This window comes from Heloderma suspectum, chromosome 10, assembly GCF_057233095.1.
Source record: "Heloderma suspectum isolate Gila_16-S chromosome 10, 16-S_ref, whole genome shotgun sequence".
Lineage (NCBI taxonomy): Eukaryota > Metazoa > Chordata > Lepidosauria > Squamata > Helodermatidae > Heloderma > Heloderma suspectum.
In genome coordinates this window covers 49,524,731-49,551,080 of record NC_139467.1, presented here as the reverse complement: position 1 = coordinate 49,551,080, position 26,350 = coordinate 49,524,731, and the positions used below count along the sequence as shown (strand labels likewise).

At 49.1% G+C, this 26,350-nt stretch overlaps 1 protein-coding gene across 9 annotated transcripts in view; it reads left to right on the top strand.

Moving 5' to 3' along the window:
- The first annotated feature begins 8,386 nt into the window (after nucleotides 1-8,386).
- The window catches only part of RHBDL2 (rhomboid like 2), a 31,862-nt gene continuing 13,898 nt past the window's right edge, over nucleotides 8,387-26,350 (top strand). For 3 of the 9 annotated variants that reach the window (XM_084816272.1, XM_084816279.1, XM_084816278.1), the window contains exons 1-5: nucleotides 8,387-8,648; nucleotides 10,384-10,608; nucleotides 14,864-15,012; nucleotides 25,333-25,445; nucleotides 25,771-25,871. In XM_084816272.1, coding sequence (XP_084672398.1) covers nucleotides 10,402-10,608; nucleotides 14,864-15,012; nucleotides 25,333-25,445; nucleotides 25,771-25,871 — 570 coding nt within the window. In that variant the 5' untranslated portion in view covers nucleotides 8,387-8,648; nucleotides 10,384-10,401. Of the gene's footprint in view, nucleotides 8,649-9,197; nucleotides 9,552-10,383; nucleotides 10,609-14,863; nucleotides 15,013-25,332; nucleotides 25,446-25,770; nucleotides 25,872-26,350 lie in introns of those variants that run through there. The other 6 variants (XM_084816273.1, XM_084816280.1, XM_084816274.1 and 3 more) reach the window with 4 other exon arrangements.

Below are 26,350 nucleotides of genomic sequence, written 5' to 3'. Positions count from 1 at the left end.
ATCCATTGTCACAGCCAGGCACCAATCTAGCATATCCACAGCCTCACCTGAGGAAGATGAAAAGAAGTAGAGTTGCATGACATCAGCACACTGATGACAACACACTCCAAGACTTTGGATGATCCGAATCAATCGTTTCATGTAGGAGTTGAATAGCATGGGAGACAAAACCAACAGGAGGTTCATCCTGAATGGTGGCAGCCTATCAGAAATTATTTTCCTGGGGATCTCGCATAAAGAAAAGTTATCCACCCTCCTGGTCTCCTAACACCTGGGTCCATGGGATTTGACCTTTATGGGTGGACCTCAGCGCCCACATATAAAACAGGGATATTAACAGACTGTTCCATAGAGTTAATTAGAGGTTAAAAGAGGTTTCAAAAAGAAAATGTGCACACTACAAACAGAACATGGAGGTTAATAATGATCACTGCTGAATTGGAAGCTTTGATGCAGACAGCCCAATCAACAAAGGATAGCTTGCTACAACTTGGGAAGCAAGACCCGTCGCCCAGAGCAATCCTACTTGGAGGTAAACCTTCACTGAGTTCAGTTGGGCTTACTTCCACACAGGGGCATTGCTAGGTTCTTAAAAGATCCAGGGCACAGGCCCATAACACAAATTTGTGTGTGTGTATATATCTCCGAGTCTAAGCACACATCTAATATGTGTGTGTGTGTATGTGTGTGGTGTGTGAATGCAGTGTGTTTGCATGTGTGTTTATAGATTACATACATACATACATAAGAATTGTGCACTGACCCCCCCCCCCTTCAACTCAGACCCCAGTTCAGCATTTTGGAAAACACCCCACTTCTGCTCTGGCCAATTTGTAGTTGGACCATCTCAGCTCAGCACCAAACCTGAGTCAATGTTTGAAAAAATGAGTCTTTATGCTTCCTGTTGACTACCATGGGAAATTCGGGGAAAAAAAACACACCTGTAACTTTTTTCTCTTGGTCAGAACTGGATGATAATTTCAGGCACAGAACCCCCATAGAAGAGGATACACCTGCCCAATGTCAGAAAAATAGGTGCAGGGTTTATATTTTGATTTTCTTTTAAAGGGAACTGCCAATAACATTTTTATTCCTTGGAAGAATTGGATAAAAATTTCAGGATTAATTGCCCCATCAGAGGATATCATGTCTGCCAAATTTCAGAATGATAGCCACAAGGGTTTTTGTGCAAGGGTGGCCTTGACATTTTGAGGTCTCCAAAAGAGGACATCCTGATCTCCCTATTTTCCTTGTGGGCCATTATTCTGAAAATTACAGACAGCCTACAGTTGTCCCTAGGTAAGAAGCCAGCAAAGTTTCAGAAGGACAGGTGCAGCAGTTCACGTGGAAGGGGAGTTCTCCAATTTGGGGGAGGGAATGGTTTGCGTTCCCTTCCATTCACTCTTTCCACAATAGTTTTTGGGTAAATTTGTATGAAAATGCACAGGTCATTAGAGGTGTCCCCCAGGCAAGAAACCTGCAAAGTTTCTGAAGGATATACATGCATGCACATTTAGGATTACTAGAATGTATTTACATTTCACTGGTGAATAATAGGGCTAAGTTATGGAGAAACTCTGAGCATGTACTAAGTGCCTTTCCCTCACCAATGAAGCTAGACTTCATGCAAAAAAAACCCAAACCCCCAAATGACAAAACATGCATAGGACTGAGCTGAAAGGGTAGTCAATTCATTAGACGGCATTGGGTAGGCACTGTATTAAGCCTGCAGTACCATGCTCACAACTCAGGACTTATTACTGAGTAAACTTGCAGAACATCAAGGTGCAAACCTTCCTGCAAAAGTAACTTGTGCTGGAATCCTATGCACACTTTCCTGAGAGTAAGCCTCATTAAACTTAACGGGACTTCTCAGTAGGCATACATAGGGTTGCATAAATTAGCAATATTTATCCTCCCTCCACCTAAAAAACAAGGAAAAAACTCATTTTTTAAATTAAAGCTTTCTGTTCATAGGAACACAGGAAGCTGCCTTATGCTGAGTCAGACCCGAGTCCATCTAGCCCGGAATTGTTGACACTGACTGGCAGCAGCGGCTCTCCAGGGTGTCCGGCACGGTTCTTTCCAGCCCTACCTGGAGATGCTGGGATCGAACCTGGGACCTCCTGCAGGCCAAGCAGGAGCTCCGCCGCTGAGCTGCAGCCCTTCCTATTGCTGGGTAATGGCAAATGAAAAACAAAACCACCCCAGATTTGTTTCTCTTGGAGAAAACTATGGCTGAATCGAGAATACGAAAAGGGCTCGCTTCAACACCTCCCACAACTCCTGTGTCAAAGGTGCCGAAAACAGGAGATTTAACAGAATTATTTACAATGTTAAAGACCCTATCTTCGCAATTTTCAGAACTAGTTCAAAGGCTGGACTTAATTCAAAATTCTATCACTGGCATGCAGAGAACGGTGGATTTAATTAATGCGTCACAGAAAAAAATGGAGTCCACAATTAATGAGCTTGAAGATCGAGTGGCAAGAAATAAAACTTGGACACAGATTGTTTGTAAAAATATATCTGACAGAATTTCTCAATTGGAGGCTTATACGAAAAGGGCCAACGTACGTATAGTGGGGATCAAAAGCTTGTCTAATGTGTGAAACTGTCTACTTTTGTGGATAAACTTTTGCATGAGATACTTTGTATATCCTCTGATTATTCTCTTGATATTGAGCAGGCATTTCGTGTGCCAAACCCTAAAGGGAATGATTACACAATGTTGTTCAATTTGCAGGAGTCTCCACAAAGTGTTATATCCTGAATTTGGCAAAACAAGCTGGAAGCCTTTTTTGGAATCAGGATAAAGTTATGCTGTTTCCAGATTACATCAAAGAGGTGGCGAATAAAAGAAGGCAATTTATCAAAGCAAAGAATCTGGCAAAACAAATGAACTTACAGTATTACTTAAAATATCCTGCTACACCTTGTATTGTGTCTGAAGATCAGATGAAGAAGTTTTGTTGTTGTTGTTGTTCAGTCGGTCAGTCGTGTCCGACTCTTCGTGACCCCATGGACCAGAGCACGCCAGGCCTTCCTGTCCTGCGCTCTCTCCCGGAGCGTGCTCAAGTTCATATTCATTGCATCCGTGATGCTATCTAGCCATCTCATCCTCTGCCGTCCCCTTCTCCTTTGGCCTTCAGTCTTTCCCAGCATCAGGGTCTTTTCCAGGGAGTTTTCTCTTCGCATTAGGTGGCCAAAATATTGGAGCTTCAGCTTCAGTATCTGTCCTTCCAATGAGCACTCAGGGTTGATTTCCTTTAGGATGGACTGATTTGACCTCCTTGCAGTCCAGGGGACTCGTAAGAGTCTTCTCCAGCACCACAGTTCGAAAGCATCAATTCTTCGGCGCTCAGCCTTCCTTATAGTCCAGCTCTCACAGCCATACATTACTACTGGGAAAACCATAGCTTTGATTAGACGGACCTTTGTCGGCAAGGTGATGTCTCTGCTTCTTACTATGCTGTCTAGGTTGGCCATAGCTTTCCTCCCAAGGAGCAAGCGTCTTTTAATTTCATGGCTACAGTCACCGTCTGCGGTGATCTTGGAGCCCAAGAAAGTAAAATCTGTCACTGCTTCCATTTCTTCCCCTTCCATATGCCAGGAAGTGATGGGGCCAGATGCCATGATCTTCGTTTTTTTAATGTTGAGTTTCAAACCAGCTTTTGCACTCTCCTCTTTCACCCTCAACAAGAGGCTCTTGAGATCCTCTTCGCTTTCTGCCATTAGGGTGGTATCGTCTGCATATCGGAGGTTATTGATAATTCTCCCAGCAATCTTAATTCCGACCTCTGATTCATCCAACCCGGCATTTCTCATGATGTACTCTGCATATAAGTTAAATAAGCAGGGTGACAATATGCAGCCTTGTCGTACTCCTTTCCCAATTTTGAACCAATCGGTTGTTCCATGTCTGGTTCTGACTGTTGCTTCTTGACCCTCGTACAGGTTTCTCAGGAGACAGGTAAGGTGGTCTGGTAGTCCCATCACTTTAAGAATTTGCCAGAGTTTGTTGTGATCCACACAATCAAAGGCTTTAGCGTAGTCAATGAAGCAGAAATAGACGTTTTTCTGGAATTCTCTTGCTTTCTCCATGATGCAGCGAATGTTGGCGATTTGATCTCTAGTTCCTCTGCCTCTTTGAAACCCAGCTTGTACTTCCGGTAGTTCTCGGTTCGCATACTGCTGAAGCCTAGCTTGTAGGATTTTGAGCATCACCTTGCTGGCATGTGAAATGAGCGCAATTGTGCGGTAGTTTGAACACTCTTTGGCGTTGCCCTTCTTTGGAATTGGAATGTAAACTGACCTTTTCCAGTCTTGTGGCCACTGTTGAGTGTTCCAGATTTGTTGGCATATTGAATGCAGCACTTTAACAGCATCATCTTTTAGGATTTTAAATAGCTCGGCTGGAATACTGTCATCTCCGCTAGCTTTGTTGTTAGTAATGCTTCCTAAGGCCCACTTGACTTCACTCTCTAGGATGTCCGGCTCAAGTTCAGTGACCGCACTATCATGGCTATCAGGGACATTCAGATCTTTCCTGTATAGTTCTTCTGTGTATTCTTGCCACCTCTTCTTAATCTCATCTGCTTCTGTGAGGTCCCTGCCTTCTTTGTCCTTTATCATGCCCGTCTTTGCACAAAACGTACCCTTGAGATCTCCAATTTTCTTGAAGAGATCTCTAGTCTTTCCCATTCTGTTGTTTTCCTCGATTTCTTTGCATTGTTCATTTAAGAAGGCCTTCTTGTCTCTCCTTGCTATTCTCTGGAACTCTGCATTCAGTTGGGTATATCTTCCCCTTTCTCCCTTGCTTTTCGCTTCCCTTCTTTCCTCAGCTACTTGTAAAGCCTCCTCAGACAGCCACTTTGCTTTCTTGCATTTCTTTTTCTTTGGGATGGATTGAGTTGCTGCCTCCTGAACAATGTTACGGACCTCCGTCCATAGTTCCTCAGGCACTCTGTCTATCACGTCTAATCCATGAAATCTATTCCTCACCTCCACTGTATATTCATCAGGGATATGATTTAGGTCATACCTGAACGGTTTAGTGGTTTTCCTGACGTTCTTCAATTTAAGCCGAAATTTTGCAAGAAGCAGCTCATGATCTGAGCCACAGTCAGCTCCAGGTCTTGTTTGGACTGACTGTATGGAGCTTCTCCATCTTTGGCTGCAAAGGACATAATCAATCTGATTTCGATATTGACCATCTGGTGACGTCCATGTGTAGAGTCGCCTCTTGTGCTGTTGGAAAAGAGTGTTTGCTATGATCAGCATGTTCTCTTGGCAAAACTCTATTAGCTTTTGTCCTGCTTCATTTTGTACACCAAGGCCATGCCTGCCTGTTATCCCGGTGATTTCTTGACTTCCTACTTTAGCATTCCAATCCCCTATGATGAAGAGGACATCTTTTTTTGGTGTTAGTTCTAGAAGGTGTTGTAGGTCTTCATAGAACCGATCAACCTCAGCTTCTTCAGCCTCAGTGGTTGGGGCATAGACTTGAATTACTGTGATGTTGAATGGATTGCCTTGGATTCGTACTGAGATCATTCTATCATTTTTAAGATTGTACCCCAGTACTGCTTTTCCCACCCTTTTGTTGACTATGAGTGCTACTCCATTTCTTCTAAGGGATTCTTGCCCACAATAGTAGATATGATGGTCACCTGAATTAAATTCGCCCATGCCTGTCCATTTGAGTTCGCTGATTCCCAAGATGTCGATGTTCAATCTTGCCATCTCATGTTTGACCACCTCCAGCTTACCTTGATTCATTGATCTGACATTCCAGGTTCCTAAACAATATTGTTCTTTACAGCATCGGATTTTCTTTTCACCACCAGACACATCCACAGCTGAGTGTCCTTTCGGCTTTGGCCCAGCCGCTTCACTCTTTCTGGCGCTACTTGGAAATTCCCTCTGCTCTTCCCCAGTAGCATATTGGACACCTTCCGACCTGAGGGGCTCATCTTCCGGCGTCATCTCTTTTAGCCTTGTGATACGTTCCATGGGGTTTTCTTGGCAAGAATACTGGAGTGGGTTGCCATTTCCTTCTCCAGTGGACCACATTTTGTCAGAACTCTCTGCCATGACCTGTCCGTCTTGGGTGGCCCTGCACGGCATAGCTTATGGCTTCACTGAGTTACGCAAGCCCCTTCGCCACAACAAGGCAGTGATCCATGAAGGGGAAGAAGTTTACAAATCATGAAAATGGCGGAGGCTTGGTTGAATCTTAAAATGTCTGAGAACACTGTCACAACTCCATGAATTGGAATTTCTAAACAAGTACTGTTAACTGTGTGTGTGTAGCTTTCATGATCTAGGCTAACTCAGAAGAAATTACTTTATATATATTTGTTTACTTTTATGCATTTTTATTTTATTTTTTCTCTCCCTTTTTATGTCTCTCCTTCTATTTTATATTTTAAAATAGACAAAATATCCAGTATAAAAAATATTGACGGTTGAAAATTTATCTCAAGTTTTATTATCAAACAATACTATAATCTCTCTCATTATTATTATTATTAATATTCAGGCTTTTGGGAATGAAGTGTGGAACTGTGGCGTTGATATAAAAGATCGTATTACTAAACTGTAAGATTGTATAATAGATATGGTTGTTTTTTTTAAAAAAAATAGAATATCATTGGAGGCTGGGAGATGTTGGAGTTTAAATTTATTAAGGGGTGGAGTTAGGGAGGGGGGAAGGGGAAAGAACCTGCTTCTTTTTTCTTGGCCTCCTTTCTTCCTCTCCTTTATTTTTTTTTCCTTTCTTTCTTCTCTGTTATTATGATATCCTCACTAAAATATTGTGTGTAGGAGAACTGAGGTATTGAGTAGGTTGCTGGTAATTCTGGTAGTCTTTATAAAGATAAAATAAACAAAAATATATTTTTTAGAAAAGAATTCCCCAAGATATGCTCTGTGTGGAATAAAGAAGAGAAAGGAAGGCAGGAAGGCTAGGGGAGGGAAGAAGAAAAGAAGAATGGGTACTGGAAATGTGCGCGGGGGCGGGGGTAGAGAGAATTCCCTAAGCCAAGTGGCTCCTTTCAGAGAGGCAGTAGTTCAGAGGAATTTAGGAGGCTGTGGAGGGTTTGTAAGGATTGCACATGCTTAAATGAACTTTATGAGGTGAGGTGAGGTGAGGTGGCTGAGCGCTTTTTCTAGCTTTTTAAAACCTATTTAAAAGCCCCAGTAGTTTCTCAATCATGACTCCACATAGTCCTAACCCTTCCTTTGGAATTATTTGAGTCCTACAGCTATTTAGGAGAAATTAAAGTGGAGGGGGAGAAAAAAGTCTGTGGAGGCTGATTGGATCCCTTGCTGTACTGAAGCTACTAAACTTCTGTAGAAGCCAAAGATTCCACTTTGGGGCTGTAAAATCAGGTCGTGTGTGTGAACCAGTACTTCACATGGAGCTCTTTCTTCCCTTCCTTCTCCCTCTTCAAAATTTCATTGCAAGCAAGCTCCCAACAGTGGGCATGTAAGAGCAGCAGAAAAGTAGGGGGAGGCAGGTTTTTTGCACCTCAGAACAACCCTACACCAGAGATTAGGGATAGTGACCTCCTAATGGTCACCTTAAACACCTTCTGATTAGGACCCCTAATCCCCTGGGTGGCTTGACAATTTCTACTTTTTGTTTTAGACTTTGAGAAAAGGAAACTTTACGCACGGCTAGTGCAAAAGCCACTGGACCTAAATGTCTGATATTTGGTAGGTTCAGTCAGCTCTGTCGGGCCTGCCAGGTCTCCAAATTCCAGGAATTTATGTGGAAGCACAAAAACATTATAGCTCTTTGACATATTTTCTTGGAATAAGCAAATTTTACCTGCGACTAGCACAAAAGCCACTCGACCTAACTGCCTTAAATTGGGCATGCTCAATCAGCTCCATGGGGGCTCCCAAGTCTCCAGATTTCATGTATTTATCACACAAACTAAAAAAGTTATGGCCGTTTCTGTTTTCCCATGCAAGTCAATGGGAAAATGTAAAAACATGGCAATTAGGGCAGCGGAAAAGATCCCGGGCACAGCTGGGAAGACCCGCGCCGGCGCCCAGGCGGGCAGCGCGCTCCCGCCCAGCTCTCGGGCTCCGCCGCCGCCTCCCCGCGCCGCTCCTCGGGCCGGCCCCGCCGCGCCTCCCTTGACGCCCGCCCTCCGCCACGGCCGCGAGAGCGGCGCTGCCCGCCCCGGGCGAGCCCACCCCCAGCCGCCTCTGAACTCGGAGCCTGGCCGGAGGAGGCAGGGCCGGCCCGGCTGCCCGCCTCGCCCGAACCCGGAGAAGAGAAGTGGGCGAGGCGAGGCGAGGCGCGCCGCGCGCTCCCCGCCTCCTGCGGCCGTGCCCGCGGACAAGGCTGCCGCGCGGCGGGGAGGGCGGCGGAGCGGCGCCCGGCGTCCCTCGGGGGCGGACTGGCAGCGGGCCGCCCGCGCGGGGCGGCTCGGCGGAGCTTCCGGACCATCCCTCGCCTGTCGCTGCGGCGCCGGCGTCCGCGCCGCGGTAGCCTCTCCAGCGGCCGTTCGTCCTGCCCCTCGCTGACCCCGGAGGGCGCGCCGCGCCGCGGGAGCAAGGCGGGGAGCCCGAGAAGGCCCGGGAGCCTCGGGCGGCCTGGTGGGCAGCCGCGGAGAGGCTGGCTGCGTCCGGTGCGGTCGTCCGCCTCGGCGTAGGCGCGCCGAAATGGGGGGCTCGAGTCACGCGAACATCGGACACCCGCCGCCGATGACGCCTCGGCGCGCCGCGGGCGCCCCTCGGCACCTGCCGCTCCGGGCCCGCTGAGCCCCGCGGCCAAGCGGGCGGGCTGCTGGCCTCGCTCCTGGCCGCCGCCTCTGCCGGGAAGGGGCGGCGCGGGCGAAGCGGCCGCGCCCGCCTGCCGAGGAGGCGCTCCCGGGGTTGGAGCGCGCTGGCCCTGCGCCCGTGCAGCGCGAGGGCCGAGGGGCCGAGCTCGGGGCGGCGGGCGGAGGGGCCGCGGCGGCGCGTCCCGTCAGGCGGACGCGCTTCCCCAGGCGGCGCGGGCGGCCTCCCTCGGCGAGCGCCGCGAACCCGGCCGGGCTGCGGCCGGCGCGCTCCTGCCGGGGGCCGCCCGCGGCATTCGCCCAGACGCGTCCGGGCGGAGCGGAGGAGGCGCCGCGCCGCCCGGCTCCAGCTGTGGCGCCGCGCTCGCGGGCGGGGCAGCGGCGCGGGCAGCCCTGCGCGACCCGGGCGTGTCTTTGCCGGAGGGCGGCGGGGAGGAAGAGGCTGCGGCGAGCAGAAGGGGCGGGGCGCGGTGGCCGCGCTTCCGCGGGTCTCTTGGCCTGGGGCGGCGAGAGGCTCTGCAGCGGCGTCGCAAGCGCGGCGGGGCCCTGCCGGCTCCCCGGCTATGTCGTCGACTGGCGGCCTGCTGGATCGCTAGTGCGATGCCCCTCCGCGGGTGCTGCGCCCCGGGGAACAGCAGGCCCCCCGCGCCATTCGGCTGCTGGGAGTAGGACGCAGTCCAAATGCCCCTTGAAAACGGGGGGGGGGGGAGGCGGCAGACTCGGATACCCTCATTTCTGGGCGAGTGGTGGTAGGTACGCCCGGGATTCTGAAGCTGAACCTGTTAACAGTAGCAACAACGGAAAGGTCGGCCCTCTTCTCTGCTTCCCCCCAAATTAAGCCGCTAAGGGCGCACTCCTATGGCCGCTGGGTGGTGGCTAGATGGCCACAGGATAGGTCGGTTCCCGGGAACTGACCGCAGAGCCCTCACCCCGAGGTCAGCTCCCTGAGAACCGGCCTCCACCTCCCCTCGCTGCCTCCTAGGCAAAGACGGGCATTCCTGGGGCCGTGTTGGGGCAGGGAAATCAGAAATGCCAGTACCACGCATCCAACATGTCCGGCTGCTGCTTCCTGAGGTCCCATGGCTGGACAGCCAAAATCGGCTCTCTAGCCATAAGTGCAGGGTGGCTGAAGTGCAGAGGGGACGATCCCCTCTGCGCTTCTGCCCTGCATTGGATAGGTGGTCGCCTCTGAGCTTGGAGGCGGCCGCCTATCCCAATAGGATTGCGCCCACCAAGGAAGATGGTGGCGTGGGGGGGGGGGGCAGACAAAGTCGTAATAAGCAAAGTAGATCCCTTTAAGCCTTCCCAGCCCTGCAAAATGTTTGTTTTATGGTATACCTATACCTTCAGACAGGTAACTCTCCAAAGAGATACAAAATGCTAAACCACTGAAATCGCTAATCTAGCTCACTGAATACGAGCTCCTAATGCGAGGCCTGTGTTCTGCCTCTGGTAGAAGACTAACACCAGAGCAGGATTTTCACAGTCCTAGAGAATGTTTTCATTTTTGGACAGGAGGGTGAAGTGGTGGTCTATAGGTCAGCACCAAATTAAGAATGTTGTTTATTATCTTCCCTTAATGCAGTAGTTGACTGCATATAATATGGAGCTTGAGAGACTGAACTTGGAGGGGCCTCCTGAGGCCCAGGCAGAAGAGGAGAAAGATGAGGACAGAAGCTGTATTAACTGCAACAACTTCCATGACACTGTTTCTAAATGGATGCTTCCAGAAGATGCCAGAGCAACCTATCTCGAAAGAGCCAACTGCGTCCCGCCACCTATCTTCATTCTTGCCATCAGTGTAGCTGAGGTAAGGGTTCTCAAACGTCCTACCTGCAGGGGCCCCACTTGAAATAACTGAAAATTACTAAGGCCTACCAGCAACAAAACAGCAGTGCAGGGCAGTAAAAAAAAAATGGAGATGGAGGCTGCCTTTAACATATAGCAGTGAGAAAAAGTTTGTGAACCCCTTAGGATGGTCACATATTTCCAACTTAAAATGTTATTAGACTTTAATCTAACCCCATAATCCTAGATAAAGAACAATAGATAACCTGATTAAACAGATGCCACACAAACATGAAGCTTTTTCAACATTTATTTATCCACTACTGATTCAACATTCAATATACATCTGTGGAAAAGTGTGTGAACCTTTAGATTCCATGCCTGGTGCCCCCCCCCCCCCCCCGCAGCAGTGACTTCAAGTAAGCGTGTTCTGTAACTGTCTGGTAGTGTCTCACATTGGTTTTGAGGAATTTCAGCCCATTCCTCCTAATAGAACTGCTTCAGCTCAGTGACGTTTGAGGGCTTCCTTGCATGAACAGCTCGCTTCAGGTGTTTCACTCGCTTCAGCTCACTTCGAACAACATTTCGATGGGGCTTAGGTCTGGACTTTGCCTAGGCCATTCTAAAACATGAAATTTCTTCTTCCACAGCCATTCTTTTGTAGATCTACTTGTATGTTTAGGATAATTGTCTTGTTGTATGGCCCAATTTCAGTGTAGCTTCAGCTCACGGACGGATGGCCTGACGTTCTCCTCTAGGATCTTCTGATACACTGCAGGATTCATGGTTGTGTCAAGGATAGCAAGCCGTCTGGGTCCTGAGGAAGCAAAGCAGGCCCAAACCATCTTGTTCCCACCACCACACTTGATGGCTGGAATGAGGTTCTTCTGTTCGAACTCTGTATTCGTTTTTCACCAAACGTAACATTTCTCACTGAAGCCAAAGAGTTCTACCTTTGACTCATCAGTCCAGAGAACATTGTTCCAAAAGTCTTGGGGATCATCTGTGTGACCTTTAGCGAACTTCAGACCAGAAGCAATGTTCTTTTTAGAGAGCAGTGGTTTCCTCCAGGCTATCCTCCCATGAACACCATTCTTTTTCAGTCTTTTGCTGATCGTTGAGTCATGAACACTCACATTAGCCAAAGGCAAGAGTGGCCTGCAGATCCTTGGATGTTATCATGGGGTTCTTTTTGACTTCCTGGATGGTATACCAGTTTGTTCTTGCAGAGATTTTGGTAGGACGACTGCTCCTTGATAGAGTGGTCTTGAACCTTCTCCATTTGTATATTATCTGTCTGACAGTGCATTGGTGGAGCCCCAAATCCTTAGAAATGGTTTTGTAACCAACACCTGATCCTAATTATTCCCTTTAATTGAGCTGATACAACCAGGGATTCACTTTCTTTTGCACATACCCTGCCTCTTAAGTACTCATTGTTTGCCTAATTTATACATCGTAGTATATCACAAGACAAAGAATTGGTTAATATAAACCCTATTGGATATTTAGAAAAGGTCTGGTTTTGATTCACAAAGGCTGTCATGGTAAAACTATGGAATTTCCCTAATTAGCATTATGGTTCACATTTTTTTTCTCATGACTAATCAGCTGGCAATTACGGATATCATTTTCTGTACATATCGGTTCCTTCTTTGGAAACTGCTGAATTCTTGGTCACAGGAGGTATCATGACTCGTTTTAGGCGGAATTTTCTGATGCAGAAGCTCCAAGTCTGGGGTCTCCAGTGTGGTGCCTCGGGTACCAGTGGACTGGCAGACTCCGCTCTTGACCCACCTGGCTCCCTTCCCTCCTGATTTTTGTTTTATTTCTCAGGATCTTTCACACTTTTTTCTAACTCGGACTCTGGCATGCTGCAAAGCAATGTGCTGTCCTGCAGTGCTGTCCTTACTTGGGTTCAAAAGTGTGATTATGTCTTTTGGAGCTCCGACCTCATCCCTGCCTTGTACCCAGGTTCTTGGCTCCTAGGTACTTTTCATTTCACCAGTTTGCCTTCTGAGAAATTAGTGGTTTATGACCGACAGTGGCAACCATGGCAGCCATTTTATGAATGGGCAAGCCCTGCCCCCATGGTAAGAGCACTCACAATACACTCAAAATTCCAAATGTGCCCACTGACCCAAAAAGTTTGGGGATCCCTGCTCTAAGTGGAGAAGACTTTTTATGTTATGTTTTTTCTTCTCCCCTGACATGCCTCCCAGTGTATCTCCTGTCATTTGTTCTCTCCTTCTCCTTTCACACTTAACTTCTACCCCTGAAACAGCCACTTTTTTTCACCCTTCCCTCGGCTGCTTTTATATTCATTTCCTCCTATGCTAGGTTTTGAGCCTCTCCTCCAGAGCCTCACCCATGCTTTGTGACCTTTATCTTGGTTTTTTAAGATCAGCGATAATGAGCTACTTAAATATCATGAATTGAATTTCTCTGTGAAAAGAGGAAGTCGTGCTATAAAAGCAGCTATACCACACCGTGATCTAGTGGCTGTATAATGAAACAAACAGAATTTGTAGATAAAGGAATTCCCCAGGGGAAAACAATGCAGAAGTGCATGTAAAGGGCCATTCTTAATCCCACAAAGAATCTGGAAGCAGAAGCCCTGGTAAAGTTGTGGGATAAAAAGCCTCTGTGCAGAGAAGCCCTTCCTCTCTCTTCCAAGTTCTTATCATCATCATCATCATTAAAGTTTCCTCTTTCCTCTTAATTTCCTTCAAATCCCCTTCTGGCCACTTTCCCACAGAGGAAGGAGTTCTTCCCTTCCTGCCCCTGAACTTCTCCGTCTCCCAGCCGCCTTACTCAGTTCCACCATCTTCCCCCGTTCACTGCACAGACATACACACATCTCCAGTTCCCAGTGCCACTATCTAGGTTGTTCTTCTGAGGTAGAGGAGGTGGTTGTTGTCAGTGGAGCAGCAACCACAGCCCTGGGTGTTTTCCCTTTACCTCTCCCTCAGTCTGTCTGGCTGTCAAGGGCTCCTTGGAGGCCTCTCTCAGTCTAATCCAGTAGCCAAGTCCAGACACAGACAAAGGGATTCTTTTCAAAGCTTTATTCTTCTTTTACAACTTAACAACTGTACCATTTGCAACTAGATCTGAGCAGCAGAGTACCTATGCCCTAAGTTGGAACAGTTGGTCCCCGTTTGAAAGGGAATCACTGGCAGACCCTGAACTTAAGGACTAGGGAGAGTCCCTCCCCTTTTCCCTTGGATCCTCTGGGCGCAGCCGCTGTTTGCTACGCCAACCGGGCACTACGCCTCCTCTCCGCGCCCTCCATCTGGCGCCGCTCTCTGCGTCTGCGTCGCGCGTCCACCAAGTCTGCTATCCGCGCTCTGTTACTCCCTGGACTGCTGTCTAAGCTAGGAATGCCGGTGGAAGGAATCTCCGTCAGCTGTTGGCCCTGGGAAAGAGGCGCGCGCTCCCCTCCCAGGAGCGACTGCTCTTCCTCAGAATCAGAACTACTCTGGGATTCTATGGGCTCGGTGTCCACCCTGACACTGTCCTTTTCATCTCCCTTCTCCTGTTGTTTCTCCTCTTTCCCCCTCCCGCCTCCAACTTTGCATGCTGCGCCTTTGCTCTCCAACCAGCTCCTGCTTCCAGGTGCTGCGCCTGCAAGGAGCTGCTGCTGTCCAGCCAAAAGACCGTGCAGGGTGGCAAGCAAGGAGATGCTGGGTGGGCTACATTGCTGAAGCCACTTGTGGTCCCCAGCCCACAGCTGAGAAACACTGTCCTAGTGAAATGTTCAAAACACTTTTTCCATATGCTTCTATATTTCTCTGAACTCGGAGGCTGATGGGCATCTGGATGGGATTGTATCCTAAGTGTCTGTTCATCGCTCAAACTGAAAATGATCCAAAGAGGTTCCTCTGGAAATTAGAGGTTCCTCTCTGCCTTTAACCTGCCCATGAAAAATTCCAATGCTGCTTAGGGACTGGAAGTCTTTTTCAAGTCTGTGCCAGAAAAAGCACTCAAAAATCTTTGCTGCCAGTGTTTGCCTGGTCCATAGAAAGTGTTGAATGCTTTGAAAACTTAAATGTCAAATGCTGCTTGACAAGATTACTCAGAAACCTGTACTCAGAGTGTTCCTAACGTTTGGGCGGGAAATAAGTCCTCACCTCTCACTTGAACATAAATATTCTGAAACACCCAGTTCTGGCCACGCTAGGATTTGGGATAGATGGGCATCAAGTGCTGTGCCCTGGGACCGCCACGCTTCTCTGAACTCAGTGTTGGACTGAAGTGTTCTCAACGTTTGTTCCTAGCTGGCTGTGTTCATTTATTATGCTGTTCAGAAGCCCCAGAAACAGTGGATCACTTTGGACACCAGCGTCTGGGAGAGTCCTCTCATCTACATGCCTGACAAGAGGAACGAAGCCTGGAGATTTTTGTCGTACATGCTTGTGCATGCTGGGTAAGGAATCAGTTACCCTGACTAAGAAGTGTCTGGCAGGGCTTTGGGGCATCTTGTAAAAGCCCTGGTCTATGTAATCAATTGCTGTTTTCGCTTTTGAAAATGGAGTGGAATCCAACAGAAGAAACAGGCAAGGCTTTTTTTTTTTTTTAGTGAAGAAACAATTTCCATCTTGAAGGCAAAACTCTGTGACTTTGGTTTGCGATGCTGTCAGGGATGCTCTGTCTTGGATTCCTTCATTGAGCAGGGGGTTGGACTCGATGGTCTTATAGGCCCCTTCCAACCTTACTATTCTATGCTTCTATGTATGCATGTGTTAAGTTCCGTGAGTGGGCATTTTTGTCAAGGGCTCCTTGGAGGCCTCTCTCAGTCTACTCCAGTAGCCAAGTCCAGACACAGACAAAGGGATTCTTTTCAAAGCTTTATTCCTCTTTTACCACTTAGCAACTCTAATGTTAGCAACTAGATATGAGCAGCAGAGTACTTATGCCCTAAGTTGGAACAGTTGGTCCCTGTTGGAAAGGGAATCACTGACAGACCCTGAACTTATGGGCTAGGGAGAGTCCCTCCCCTTTTCCCTTGGATCCTCTGGGCACAACCGTTGTTTGCGCGCCATCCGGGCACTACGCCTCCTTTCCGCGCCCTCCATTTGGCGCCGCGCCCTCCATTTGGCGCCGCTCCCTGTGTCGGCATCGCACGTCAAGCAAGTCTGCTTCCCGCGCTCTCTCACTCCCGGGACTGCTATCTATGCTAGGAATGCCGGTGGGAGGAATCTCTGCCAGCTGTTGGCCCTGGGAAGGATGAACGCGCTCCTTTCCCAGGAGCAGCTGCTCTTCCTCAGAATCAGAACTACTCTGGGATTCTATGGGCTCAGTGTCTTCCCCTGGGGCCCCGGGTTTGTGGAGGTACAGCTGATGGAAGTGCCTCAGCAGCAACGGAGCATGCACATTTTCCGCGGCTTATCAGGCCCGTAACCCTTCCAGTCCACCAGATATTGCAAGCGGCCGCGAGAAAGGCGGGAGTCCAGAATCTCCGTGACCTCAAACTCCTCCTCCACCTCCACCAGCACTGGCAGCGGGGGGGGGGGGGGGAGCCGGCCGAGCGATGAGGGTTGTCAGAAACCGGGGGGAACAGCAAGGACCGATGAAAAACAGGATGGATCTTCATGGGGGGGGGGGAGCCAGGCGAAAAGCCACAGGGTTAATCTGGGCCGTAACCTGGAAAGGCCCCGTGCGGCGAGGCGCGAGCTTCCTTGCGGGTGAGTGAGAGGGGAGGTATTGGGTGGACAACCAAACCCAGTCCCCCAGTTGCAGAGACAAACCCGGCTGGTGCTGCTGGTCGGCCGAGGCCTTGTAAGCTGTCTTGGCTTGCTCGAGGGAGTCCCATAAGAGGTGGTGTACCGCTCTCAACTCCTCTAAAAAGTCGTGGGCCGCTGGCACTGAAGAGGGAGCTAGGGTGGACAGGAAAGCCCTGGGGTGGTAACCAAAATTGGCAAAAAATGGACTTTGGCGGGTGAAAGCATGGCAGGCATTGTTATAAGCAAATTCTGCGAGAGGCAGCAAGGAAAACCAGTCATCCTGCTGGTAATTGACATAACAGCGCAAATATTGCTGCAGAGTCGCATTGGTGCGCTCGGTCTGACTGTCCGTCTGGATGGTGGGCGGAGGAAAGATGGAGCGTCACATGGAGCAACGCAAGTAGCTCCCTTCAGAAATGGGCAGTGAATTGGGGGCCCCTATCCAAAATGAGACCCTCGGGCCATCCGTGAAGGCGGAAAACATGCGCCAAGAACAGCTCTGCCGTCTCCCTGGCTGTGGGCAACCCAGAGCAGGGAATGAAATGGGCCATCTTAGAAAACAAATCCATCACCACCAGAATGGTGGTCTTACCGTGTGAGCGAGGCAAGTGAGTGATGAAGTCAAGGGAGAGCAGTTTCCAAGGTCCTGAAGGGGTAGGCAGGGGGTGAAGCAAGCCTGTGGGCCTGCCAGAGGGGGCCTTCGCCCGCTGGCAGGTTGGGCAGGAGGTGACATAGGTCTTGACGTCCTGACACACACGAGGCCACCAAAAATCACTCCATGCAGGGTCTTGGCGATGCCAAAATGCCCAGCTGTGGGGGAGTCGTGGCACTGATGGAGGACCTTCTCGCGGAGGGGTCTAGAAGGCTCATAGACCTGGCCGGAATGGTAAAGCAGGCCACCTCGCAAAGAGAAGGGGGGGCAGAGGCTAGCCCCAAGTCCTCCACCTTTGTGCAAACAAAAGCATCCTGAGCCTGTGCAGAGAGAAGGAGCTCCTCCCAAGAATGAGGCACCGCAGCTCCTGCCAGGCCTTGGGGGGGAAGAATCAGAGAGGGGGGGGATTTTCCTGACTCCCTGGCTGGAGGTCAGGCTTACGAGAAAGAGCATCCATTTGTAGGTTGTCGGAGGCCTTCACGTGGCAAATCTTAAGGTGGAACCGAGAAAAAAAAAAGCGACCACCTAATCTGCCTCTGGTTTAAGGCACGGGCTGTCTGAAGATGTTCGAGGTTGCGATGGTCGGTTCTAACTTCGACTGGGTGCTGTGCCCCCTCCAGGAGATGACGCCAGGTCTCCAAAGCAGACTTGATGGCCAACAGTTCCTTCTCCCAGATGGTATAATTCCTCTCAGACATGGTCAGCTTCCTGGAGTGGTAGGCGCACGGTTGCAGCCCGCTGCCCTCCCGATCTGGCTGAAAGAGCACCGCCCCGACTGCAGAGTCAGAGGCATCGGTCTGCACTACAAAAGGCTTCCTTGGGTCGGGATGTAACAGGATCGGCTCAGAACTGAAAAGCCTCTTAAGTTCCTCGAGAGCCTGTTGGGCTGATGCCGTCCAATGAAAAGGAGATTTCTTGCCCTTAAGGAGGTCCGTGAGAGGAGAAGTCAGCCGAGCAAAACTGGGCAGGAACTTTCTGTAAAAATTAGCAAAGCCCAGAAAACTTTGCAAGTCCTTCTTGGTGGATGGAGCCTGCCAGGAGAGAACAGCCTGGACCTTTGCAGGATCCATCCTGATACCGTCAGGCGAGATAATGTAGCCAAGAAAGTCCAGAGAGGTTAGATCAAACTAGGGTTGTCAGAGAATTCCGCCAGGGATCTCGGTGAGGCTGAATGCCAGTGCATTCGGCCCCCCGAACTCGGTGGCGGAACGGCCCGCCCCTCCGCAGATCCCCCTCGGGACGAGACTTACCTGGGGAGGATGTTCCGGGCGGTGGTGGCAGCGGCTGGTCTTCCGACCGGCTGCCACCGCCACCATTTGCAATCTTGTCTTTTTGTTTTGTTTTTTTACAGAGACATGATAGGCTACGTATGTTTTTACATAGCCTATCACATCTGTAAAAAAAAAAAAAGACGAAGAAAAATAAGGAACACAAATGGCGGCGGCCCAGTTAGGGATGTACGAAAGTCATTTTACCTTTACGAAATTTGATTCGCGGTGTGGGGAGGCGCTCCGTCCCTCCCCCCCGAAATTCTGGCCGGGAGGAGGCGTCCCGTCCCTCCCCCCCGAAATTCTGGCCGGGGGGAAGGCGCCCTGTCCCTCCCCCCCGAAATTCTGGCCGGGGGGGAGGTGCCCCATCCCTCCCGCCGCGAATCCTGCCGGCCGGGTCTGCAAATGACGGCGGCCATAGCCGCTGCCGTTTGCGTCCCTGCAGTCAGCTGTGATAGGCTACGTAAAGATTTACGTAGCCTATCACAGCTGAGTTAAAAACAAACAAACTGCGCATACGCAAATGGCGGCGCCCATGGGCGCCGCCATTTGCATTCCTTATTTTGGCACGTGTAGTCTACGTGAACATTTACGTAGACTACACGTGCCAAAATAAGGAAAGCAAATGGCGGCGCCCATGGGCGCCGCCATTTGCGTACGCGCGGTTTGTTTGTTTGTTTTTTTAACTCAGCTGTGATAGGCTACTTAAATCTTTATGTAGCCTATCACGTTTTTTCTTTTTTTTTTAAACTGGAAGCGGCGGTGGCGGCAGCCGGTCGGAAGACCAGCAGCCGCCGGAGCCGCTGCCGCCAGGGAGATTTGCCCAAGGTAAGTCCCGTCCCGGGGGGGGGGGGGGCGGGGGGCAGACCGTTTCACCACCGATTTCGGGGGGCCGAATGCGCTGGCATTCAGCCTCCCCGAGATTCGTGGCGAAGTTCTCTGGCATCCCTAGTGGCCATAGCCGCCGCCATTTGCGTACGCATTTTTTTTACCCAGATGTGATAGGCTACGTAATTTTTTACGTAGCCTAAAACATCTGGGTAAAAAAAAATAAAAAACTACGCAAATGGCGGTGGCCATAGCCGCCATTTGCGTACACATTTTTTTTCTCCCTTACCCAGAGCCCTCCGCAGCTGGAAATCCGGCTGCGGACAGCCCTGGCCTGGGCCTGGCCAGCTGCTCCGCGGAGCCGCTGTGGAGCACAGCTGGCTGTCGAGGATTCCGGGGGGAGGGACGGAGCACATCAGCCCCCCAGCGGAACCCAGCAGAGCCAGGTAAGCGGGGTTTTGTACACCCCTAGATCAAACGCACATTTCTCCAGCTTGGCATAAAGATGGTTCTCGCGGAGGCGCTGGAGGACGGCGGAGACATGACGCTGATGGGCGTGGGGGTCCTCAGAAAATATAAGTAAATCATCGACATACACAATGAGGAAAGTGTCCAAATAGTCCTGGAAGATGGCATTCATAAAACGTGAAAACGTGGGGGGGGGGGGCGCAGGTGAGCCCAAACAGCATCACTAGGTATTCATACGCTCCGTACCGGGTGCCAAAACGTCTTCCACTCATCCCCCTCCTGGATGTGACTTGGGTATGAGGGGGAGAGGGTACTTGTCAGGGATAGAGACCGAATTTAGATTTCTGAAATGGTGCACTGGGCGGAGCTCTCCAGATCGCTTGGCCACAAAGAAGGTAGGAGCGCAGGTGGGGGAGGAAGACGGGCGAATGAACCCACATTTGAGATTCTTGTCCAAAAACTCCAACAGAGCTCGAAGTTCCGGCTCCGACATTGAATACAGCCGGCCAGCGGGGATGGTCGCCCCTGGAATGAGGTTAATGGCACAGTCAAAAGGGTGGGGGGGGGGGAAGCCGGTCAGCCTCCTTGTCAAACACATCCGGAAAAGTCGCATACTTCTCTCGGAGGATCATGGTAGCTGAAGGACTGCCAGAAGCAGATGAGGAGGGGGCGGAAAGGGTTAAGGCCTGGGCTGGGACTGGAGCCCTGGTCCGGCAGTAGGGAGACGCAAACTCCACTTGCTGAAGCCCCCAAGAAATCTGAGGGTTGTGCTTAGAGAGCCAGGAAACACCCAGCATGATTGGGTATTGGGAACCTTGGCCAAGTGAAATTGAATCTGCTCAAATACGGGTCACCGCGCCCGAAGAGAGAGGACGCCCATCTATGGTCTCCACTGCCAAGGGGGCAGGAAGGGGCAGGGTAGGAATCTTGTGGAAGAGGGCGAAGGGCTCATCCATGAAACTGGTCGTAGCCCCTGAGTCCACTAAAGCCAGGGCCTCCACCCCACCCCACTGGGAGGAGCGGAGGTGAACATGCAACAGCAGATGGGGTTGGGGAAGGCACCCACCCGATGGGGAACTGACCCCCACACTGGAGGCCCCCAACAAGCTTGGGGGGGCAGTCTAGTCAGGCCTGAGGAGGGGGAGGAAGGAGAGGAGGGGGAGGCTGCGGATCTAACTTGGCAGGTCTTGGCGAAATGCCCCAGCTTTCCACATCGAAAACATCGGCGCTCAGCTCGCTGGCACTCAAGCTGGGGAGGGGGCAGGAAACGTGGAGGAATGGGAGGAGGGAAATCCTGGCGCCCCGGTGGGTCTGCCGACGCCCCTCCAGCTGACTAGCTGAAGGCAGGTCTGGGTGAGGTCCTCCAAAGTAGGCGGGCTGAGCTTGTGCGCCAACTCATCTAAGATCTTGTCGTTCAAACCATCCAAAAACTGAGCCACTAGCGCGGCATCATTCCACTGTAAATCCTGCATCAGGAAGCGAAAGGTTGTAGTGTAGCTGGAAACTGAGTCCTTGCCCTGCCGGAGGTGGCAAATCTCCCAAGAAGCCGTCTGCGTGCGCAGGGGGTCACCGAAAAAATGGGCCATCGCTGTCATGAAACCTTGATAGTCCCCAAGTGGGGAGTCATTAGCGAAAAGTCCCAAAGCCTATTTAGCTGCCACGCCTGAAAGTAGGTTAATGATGAAACCCACATGAACCTGTTCCATCTGGAAATACTCAGGTCGAAGGTGCATGTACAGCTCCGACTGGGCCCTGAAAATCTGAAAAAGTCCTTTCTCCTCGGAAAACTTCTCTGGCAAAGCCACCGGGCACTTGCGGCGGGGGGGGAATTGGAGGTGGAGGGGTCTGCTTGTAGATTCTACTTCTCATGTCTGCTTGTAGATTCTGCACAGCAGCTGTCAGTTGAGCCACTTGATCACGGAGGATCTGGTTCCTTTGTGCCAGAGCTTGCACCGCCGGGTCCCCGGCACCCTCCATACGGCAATAGGAGAAGAGAGAGAGAGAGGAAGAAAAAGCCGAACGGGGACCAAGCTGTCAAGGGCTCCTTGGAGGCCTCTCTCAGTCTAATCCAGTAGTCAAGTCCAGACACAGACAAAGGGATTCTTTTCAAAGCTTTATTCCTCTTTTACCACTTAACAACTCTAGTGTTAGCAACTAGATATGAGCAGCAGAGTACCTATGCCCTAAGTTGGAACAGTTGGTCCCCGTTTGAAAGGGAATCACTGGCAGACCCTGAACTTATGGGCTAGGGAGAGTCTCTCCCCTTTTCCCTTGGATCCTCTGGGCGCAACCGTTGTTTGCGCGCCAACTGGGCACTACACCTTTCTGCGCCCTCGATTTGGCGTTGCTCCCTGCGTTGGTGTCGCTCATCCAGCAAGTCTGCTTCCTGCACACACTCACTCCCGGGACTGCTATCTATGCTAGGAATGCCGGTGGGAGGAATCTCTGCCAGCTGTTGGCCCTGGGAAGGATGAACGCGCTCCTCTCCCAGGAGCAGCTGCTCTTCGTCAGGATCAGAACTACTCTGGGATTCTATGGGCTCAGTGTCCACCCTGACAATTTTCTCCAGAATGAGATTGGATTGATTCATGGATTGTTCTACTCCAGCGATAGCCAGGATCGTCTGTATTGTTGTGGTTTGGGTACCCCTCATCTCGTCTTCAGAAACACTGTTCTGAACCTAGGAAAAAGAAACCAAGTGCACAGTGACAAGATGGCGGATACGTGGCTCAACAACATGACAAGCGAGAAGGATCTTGGAATTGTCGATCACAAGCTGAATATGAGCCAACAATGGGATGTGGCTGCAAAAAAGGGAAATGCTCTTTTGGGCTGCATTCATAGAAGCATAGCTTCCAAATCCCGGGAAATACTAGTTCCCCTCTACTCAGCACTGGTTAGGCCTCATCTGGAGTACTGTGTCCAGTTCTGGGCACTTTAAGAAGGATGCAGACAAGCTGGAGAGGGTTCAGAGGAGGGCAACGAAGATGATCAGGGGACTGGGAACAAAGCCCTGTGAGGAGAGACTGAAAGAACTGGGCATGTTTAGCCTTGAGAAGAGAAGACTGAGGGGAGATAGGATAGCACTCTTCAAGTCCTTGAAAGGTTGTCCCAGAGAGGAAGGCCAGGATCTCTTCTCCATCATCCCAGAGTGCAGGACACAGAATCATGGGCTCAAGTGACAGGAAGCCAGATTCCGGCTGAACATCAGGAGAAACTTCCTGACTGTTGGAGCAATACAGCAATGGAACCGATTCCCCCGGGAGGTGGGGGGCTCTCCCACACTGGAGGCGTTCAAGATGAGGCTGGACACCCACTTGTCAGGGATGCTCTGACTTGGACTCGATGGCCTTGTAGGCCCCTTCCAACCCTACTATTCTATGATTCTGTAGTCACACCCCTGTTGTGTGCTCCCTCATTCCAGGGCCTTCGTTTCTTGTGGCTTTGCCACTTCAGCTCACCAGAGTTCAGTGCACCATCCAAGAGCAGCGGGGGTTAGTCTTTTGCTCAGTGGGCTGAGAATGGGACTGCCAGGACGGGTGACTTTGTCCCCAAACCCTCTGCTTTGCTGGAGACCTTCGCGTAGTTTCCATCTAGATAAAAGCTGTCTTAAGGCCCTGTGCTGAGAGACATCCGGTTGGCGCCAGGTGGCTCTGTCAAGCGTTCTGCGGAGGCTCCGCAGGTCACCCCCTCAAACAGCTTTTAAAAGGTTGAAAAACCTTTTCATCTTTCCCTGGAATTAAAACGGAAAGCCTGAGTGCCATCTGGATAAGATCTTAGAAGAACAACTCCTTTTGCAGAACGGCAGAAGGGCTGGGCTCTGAAGGTCAGTTTTTTCCTGAGTGTCAGCTACTCAAAGCTGTTTTCGAAACTCCTACGTAGGAGACTTCAGAGCTGACAAGCGCCAATTTTAGTTAGTAACTTTGAATTGAAAACAACAACATCTGAGGACCTGCAAAATCTGTTTATGTGACTGTTTATGTGACTGTTTGTTTCTAATTATTCCTACGTCTTATCTTTGGAAGAGGGGGATGGCAGCATCAAAGGGAAGGAAGAAAACTGTTGGACCACCACCAACCCCCGCAACTCCCCGTTTGCCGAAGGCTTCTGCAGATCTAGGGGAGATACTGGCTTTGATAAAAACTTTGTCTTTTCAACTAGCTGAGCAGGCTAAGAGATTGGATACAATCCAAGATTCCATTACTATCCTTCAAGGGGCTGTGGATTTAATTAATAGCTCCTGACAAACATTGGAACTGAAGGTCAATGCCCTCCAAGAACAGATTTCTGTGCAATAAATTACAATGCAAGCCGGTCTTAATGTCATGTCTGCTAGAATTTCTCAACAGGAAGCATTTTCATGCAGAGCAAACCACATCCTGGGTATCAAAAATTTTCCTGATGGGATAAGTCTGCCTAAATTTCTGGATAAATTTCTGCATGAGCTACTTGTTCTGCCAGCTGATTATTTACTTGACATCGAGCATGCATACCGTGTTCCAGGTGCAGCTCGTGGCACCAGTGGGACTGCAACTGTAATAGTCCAATTTGCAAGAGTGTCTACAAAAAATCATATCCTGCGTTTGGCTAGAGAAATGAAAGAACTTTTTTCAGGGCCAAATTAAGATAAAATTATGTTATTTCCAGATTATACCAAAGAAATTGCTGACAAAAGAAGACAATTTACTAAAGCAAGAAATCAGGCAAGACAAATGAATTCACAATATCATACAAATATCCTGCTACATTTTGTATTCTTTTTGAAGGCCAGATGAAAAAAAAATTAAATTATGAATTGGCGGAGGCTTGGTTAGCTGGCATACAAAGTAAAATACAGGAGACATCTTCCATGAGCTGAGAATTCTTCAATCGAGATTGCTCTTTGGATTTGTTTAGGCTTCAAGGGCTGGGCAGTACGTCAGTGAGGATTGTTTATATATATTCCTATTTTCTTCTCCTTTTTTATATTAGAAATGATATACTTTATATAAAACTTTTGAGTGTGTACAGATATTTACACATTCATATATATATATATATATCTAGAAATGATATTATTTAAAATATAGATAGTATAAAATATATTAGTGATTTGTAATTATTTTTTTTCTTTTCTTTTTCTTACTATTAATATTACCTTTATTATGGGACTTTGATTAGTAATATTTGTAGTTGGCTAAATTTTTAAGCCCTAGTATTATACATTAGCTGAAGGGCAATATATGCTTAGTGGAAATGAATTGTATGCTTCCTTCTGTGTTATGACATGATACTGAAATTTAAGGTTGATTACCTATGCTGTACTGAAATGTAATAATGGCAATGATATAGGCATAATTTTTTAAATAGAATGATACTTGAAGTCTGTTTGTCATCCAATCTAAATTTAATCCCTGGAAGTAACTTTTTTATATTTTTTTCCCTGTTTGCTTTCCTCCCCCATGTCTTTCTTTTTTTATTTTTTTTTATTTTCCCTCTTTCTTTTCTTTTTCCTCCCCCCTTTTTTTTCCCTTGTTGTTGCTGTGTCCTCTTAAGAGTACTGTATTGCTGGAAACTGTAGATAATGACTGGGTTGTTGTTATTGTTCATTACATTTATAAAGATTAAAAATAGAATAAAAAGTATATTTTTTAAAAGGCCCTATGCTAAGAGTGCAGATAGAACAGTCGATGAGGTGCTTTTATTTAATTATTTGTTCTCCGTTACTGAAGTGTAAAAGTAACAAACATTCTATTGAAAACGATTTTTGTCCCAATGAAGGGAAACATAATTGCCAATTCACCTTTTTATATTCTTCCCTTTTACAGCATTGAACATATTTTGGGAAATCTTGTCCTGCAGCTTCTGTTGGGGATTCCCCTAGAACTGGTTCACAAAGGACATAGGGTTGGACTGGTATACATTGCAGGAGTGATTGGAGGTGAGTGGATAGAGGAAAATGACTGGCACATAACTGAGCCACTTTATACAGGAAACGGAGTGTGTGTGTGTGAGAGAGAGAGAGATTGAGAGAGAGAGAAAGAAACAGCCAGTTGAAACACAGTCTGAGTGTTTACACTTGTAAGTAAATCTAGGAGTTTCTGTCTCTTAAGATTGCAGGAGATGGCCACTTGCAATATAACTTTAAGATCCATGTCTTGAACTTTTATTTCTGCTTAGTCGTGCCATAGTGTTGGCTCATGCCAAGTGCTCCAGGGCAGTGTTATTTTTGTTAATTGGCTACAACCTCCTTCTCCCCTCCCCAGGTTCCTTGGCAAGCTCAATATGTGATCCCCTCCATGATCTAGTAGGAGCTTCAGGAGGAGTTTATGCTCTGATTGGAGGACACTTCATGAATATTCTAGTGGTAAGGAAGTTGCTCGACACACTCCCACTTTGTGGGACTTGAGATTTTCCCCTTATTTGCAGAGGGGTGGCATTGAGAAAAATATCACAAATCAGGACAGAACATAACTGTACTAGTTTGGATACAAAATGTAATGCTAACTCTGCCTGCTATGTGAGAACAAAGTTCATTTAGGCTGCAATCCTATACTTGCTCACTCAGTGGAGTGAGTTCCATTGAACTGAATGGGACTTACTTCTGAGTAGACATGTATAGGCTTGTACTGTTAGTCATTTAGGGTGCAATCCCAGGCAAGTTTAGACAGAAAAAAGCCTACAACTCCCAGCATGCCCCAGCCAGCATAGGGGCATGCTGGGAGTTGTAGGCTTTTTTCTGTCTAAACAAGTATAGGGCTGCACCCTGAGTTCCACAAACCAAACGCTGGCCTGCCAGGTCTTGCACATTGCAGCCTAGAAGTTTCAGAGATGCCTGAATCCTTT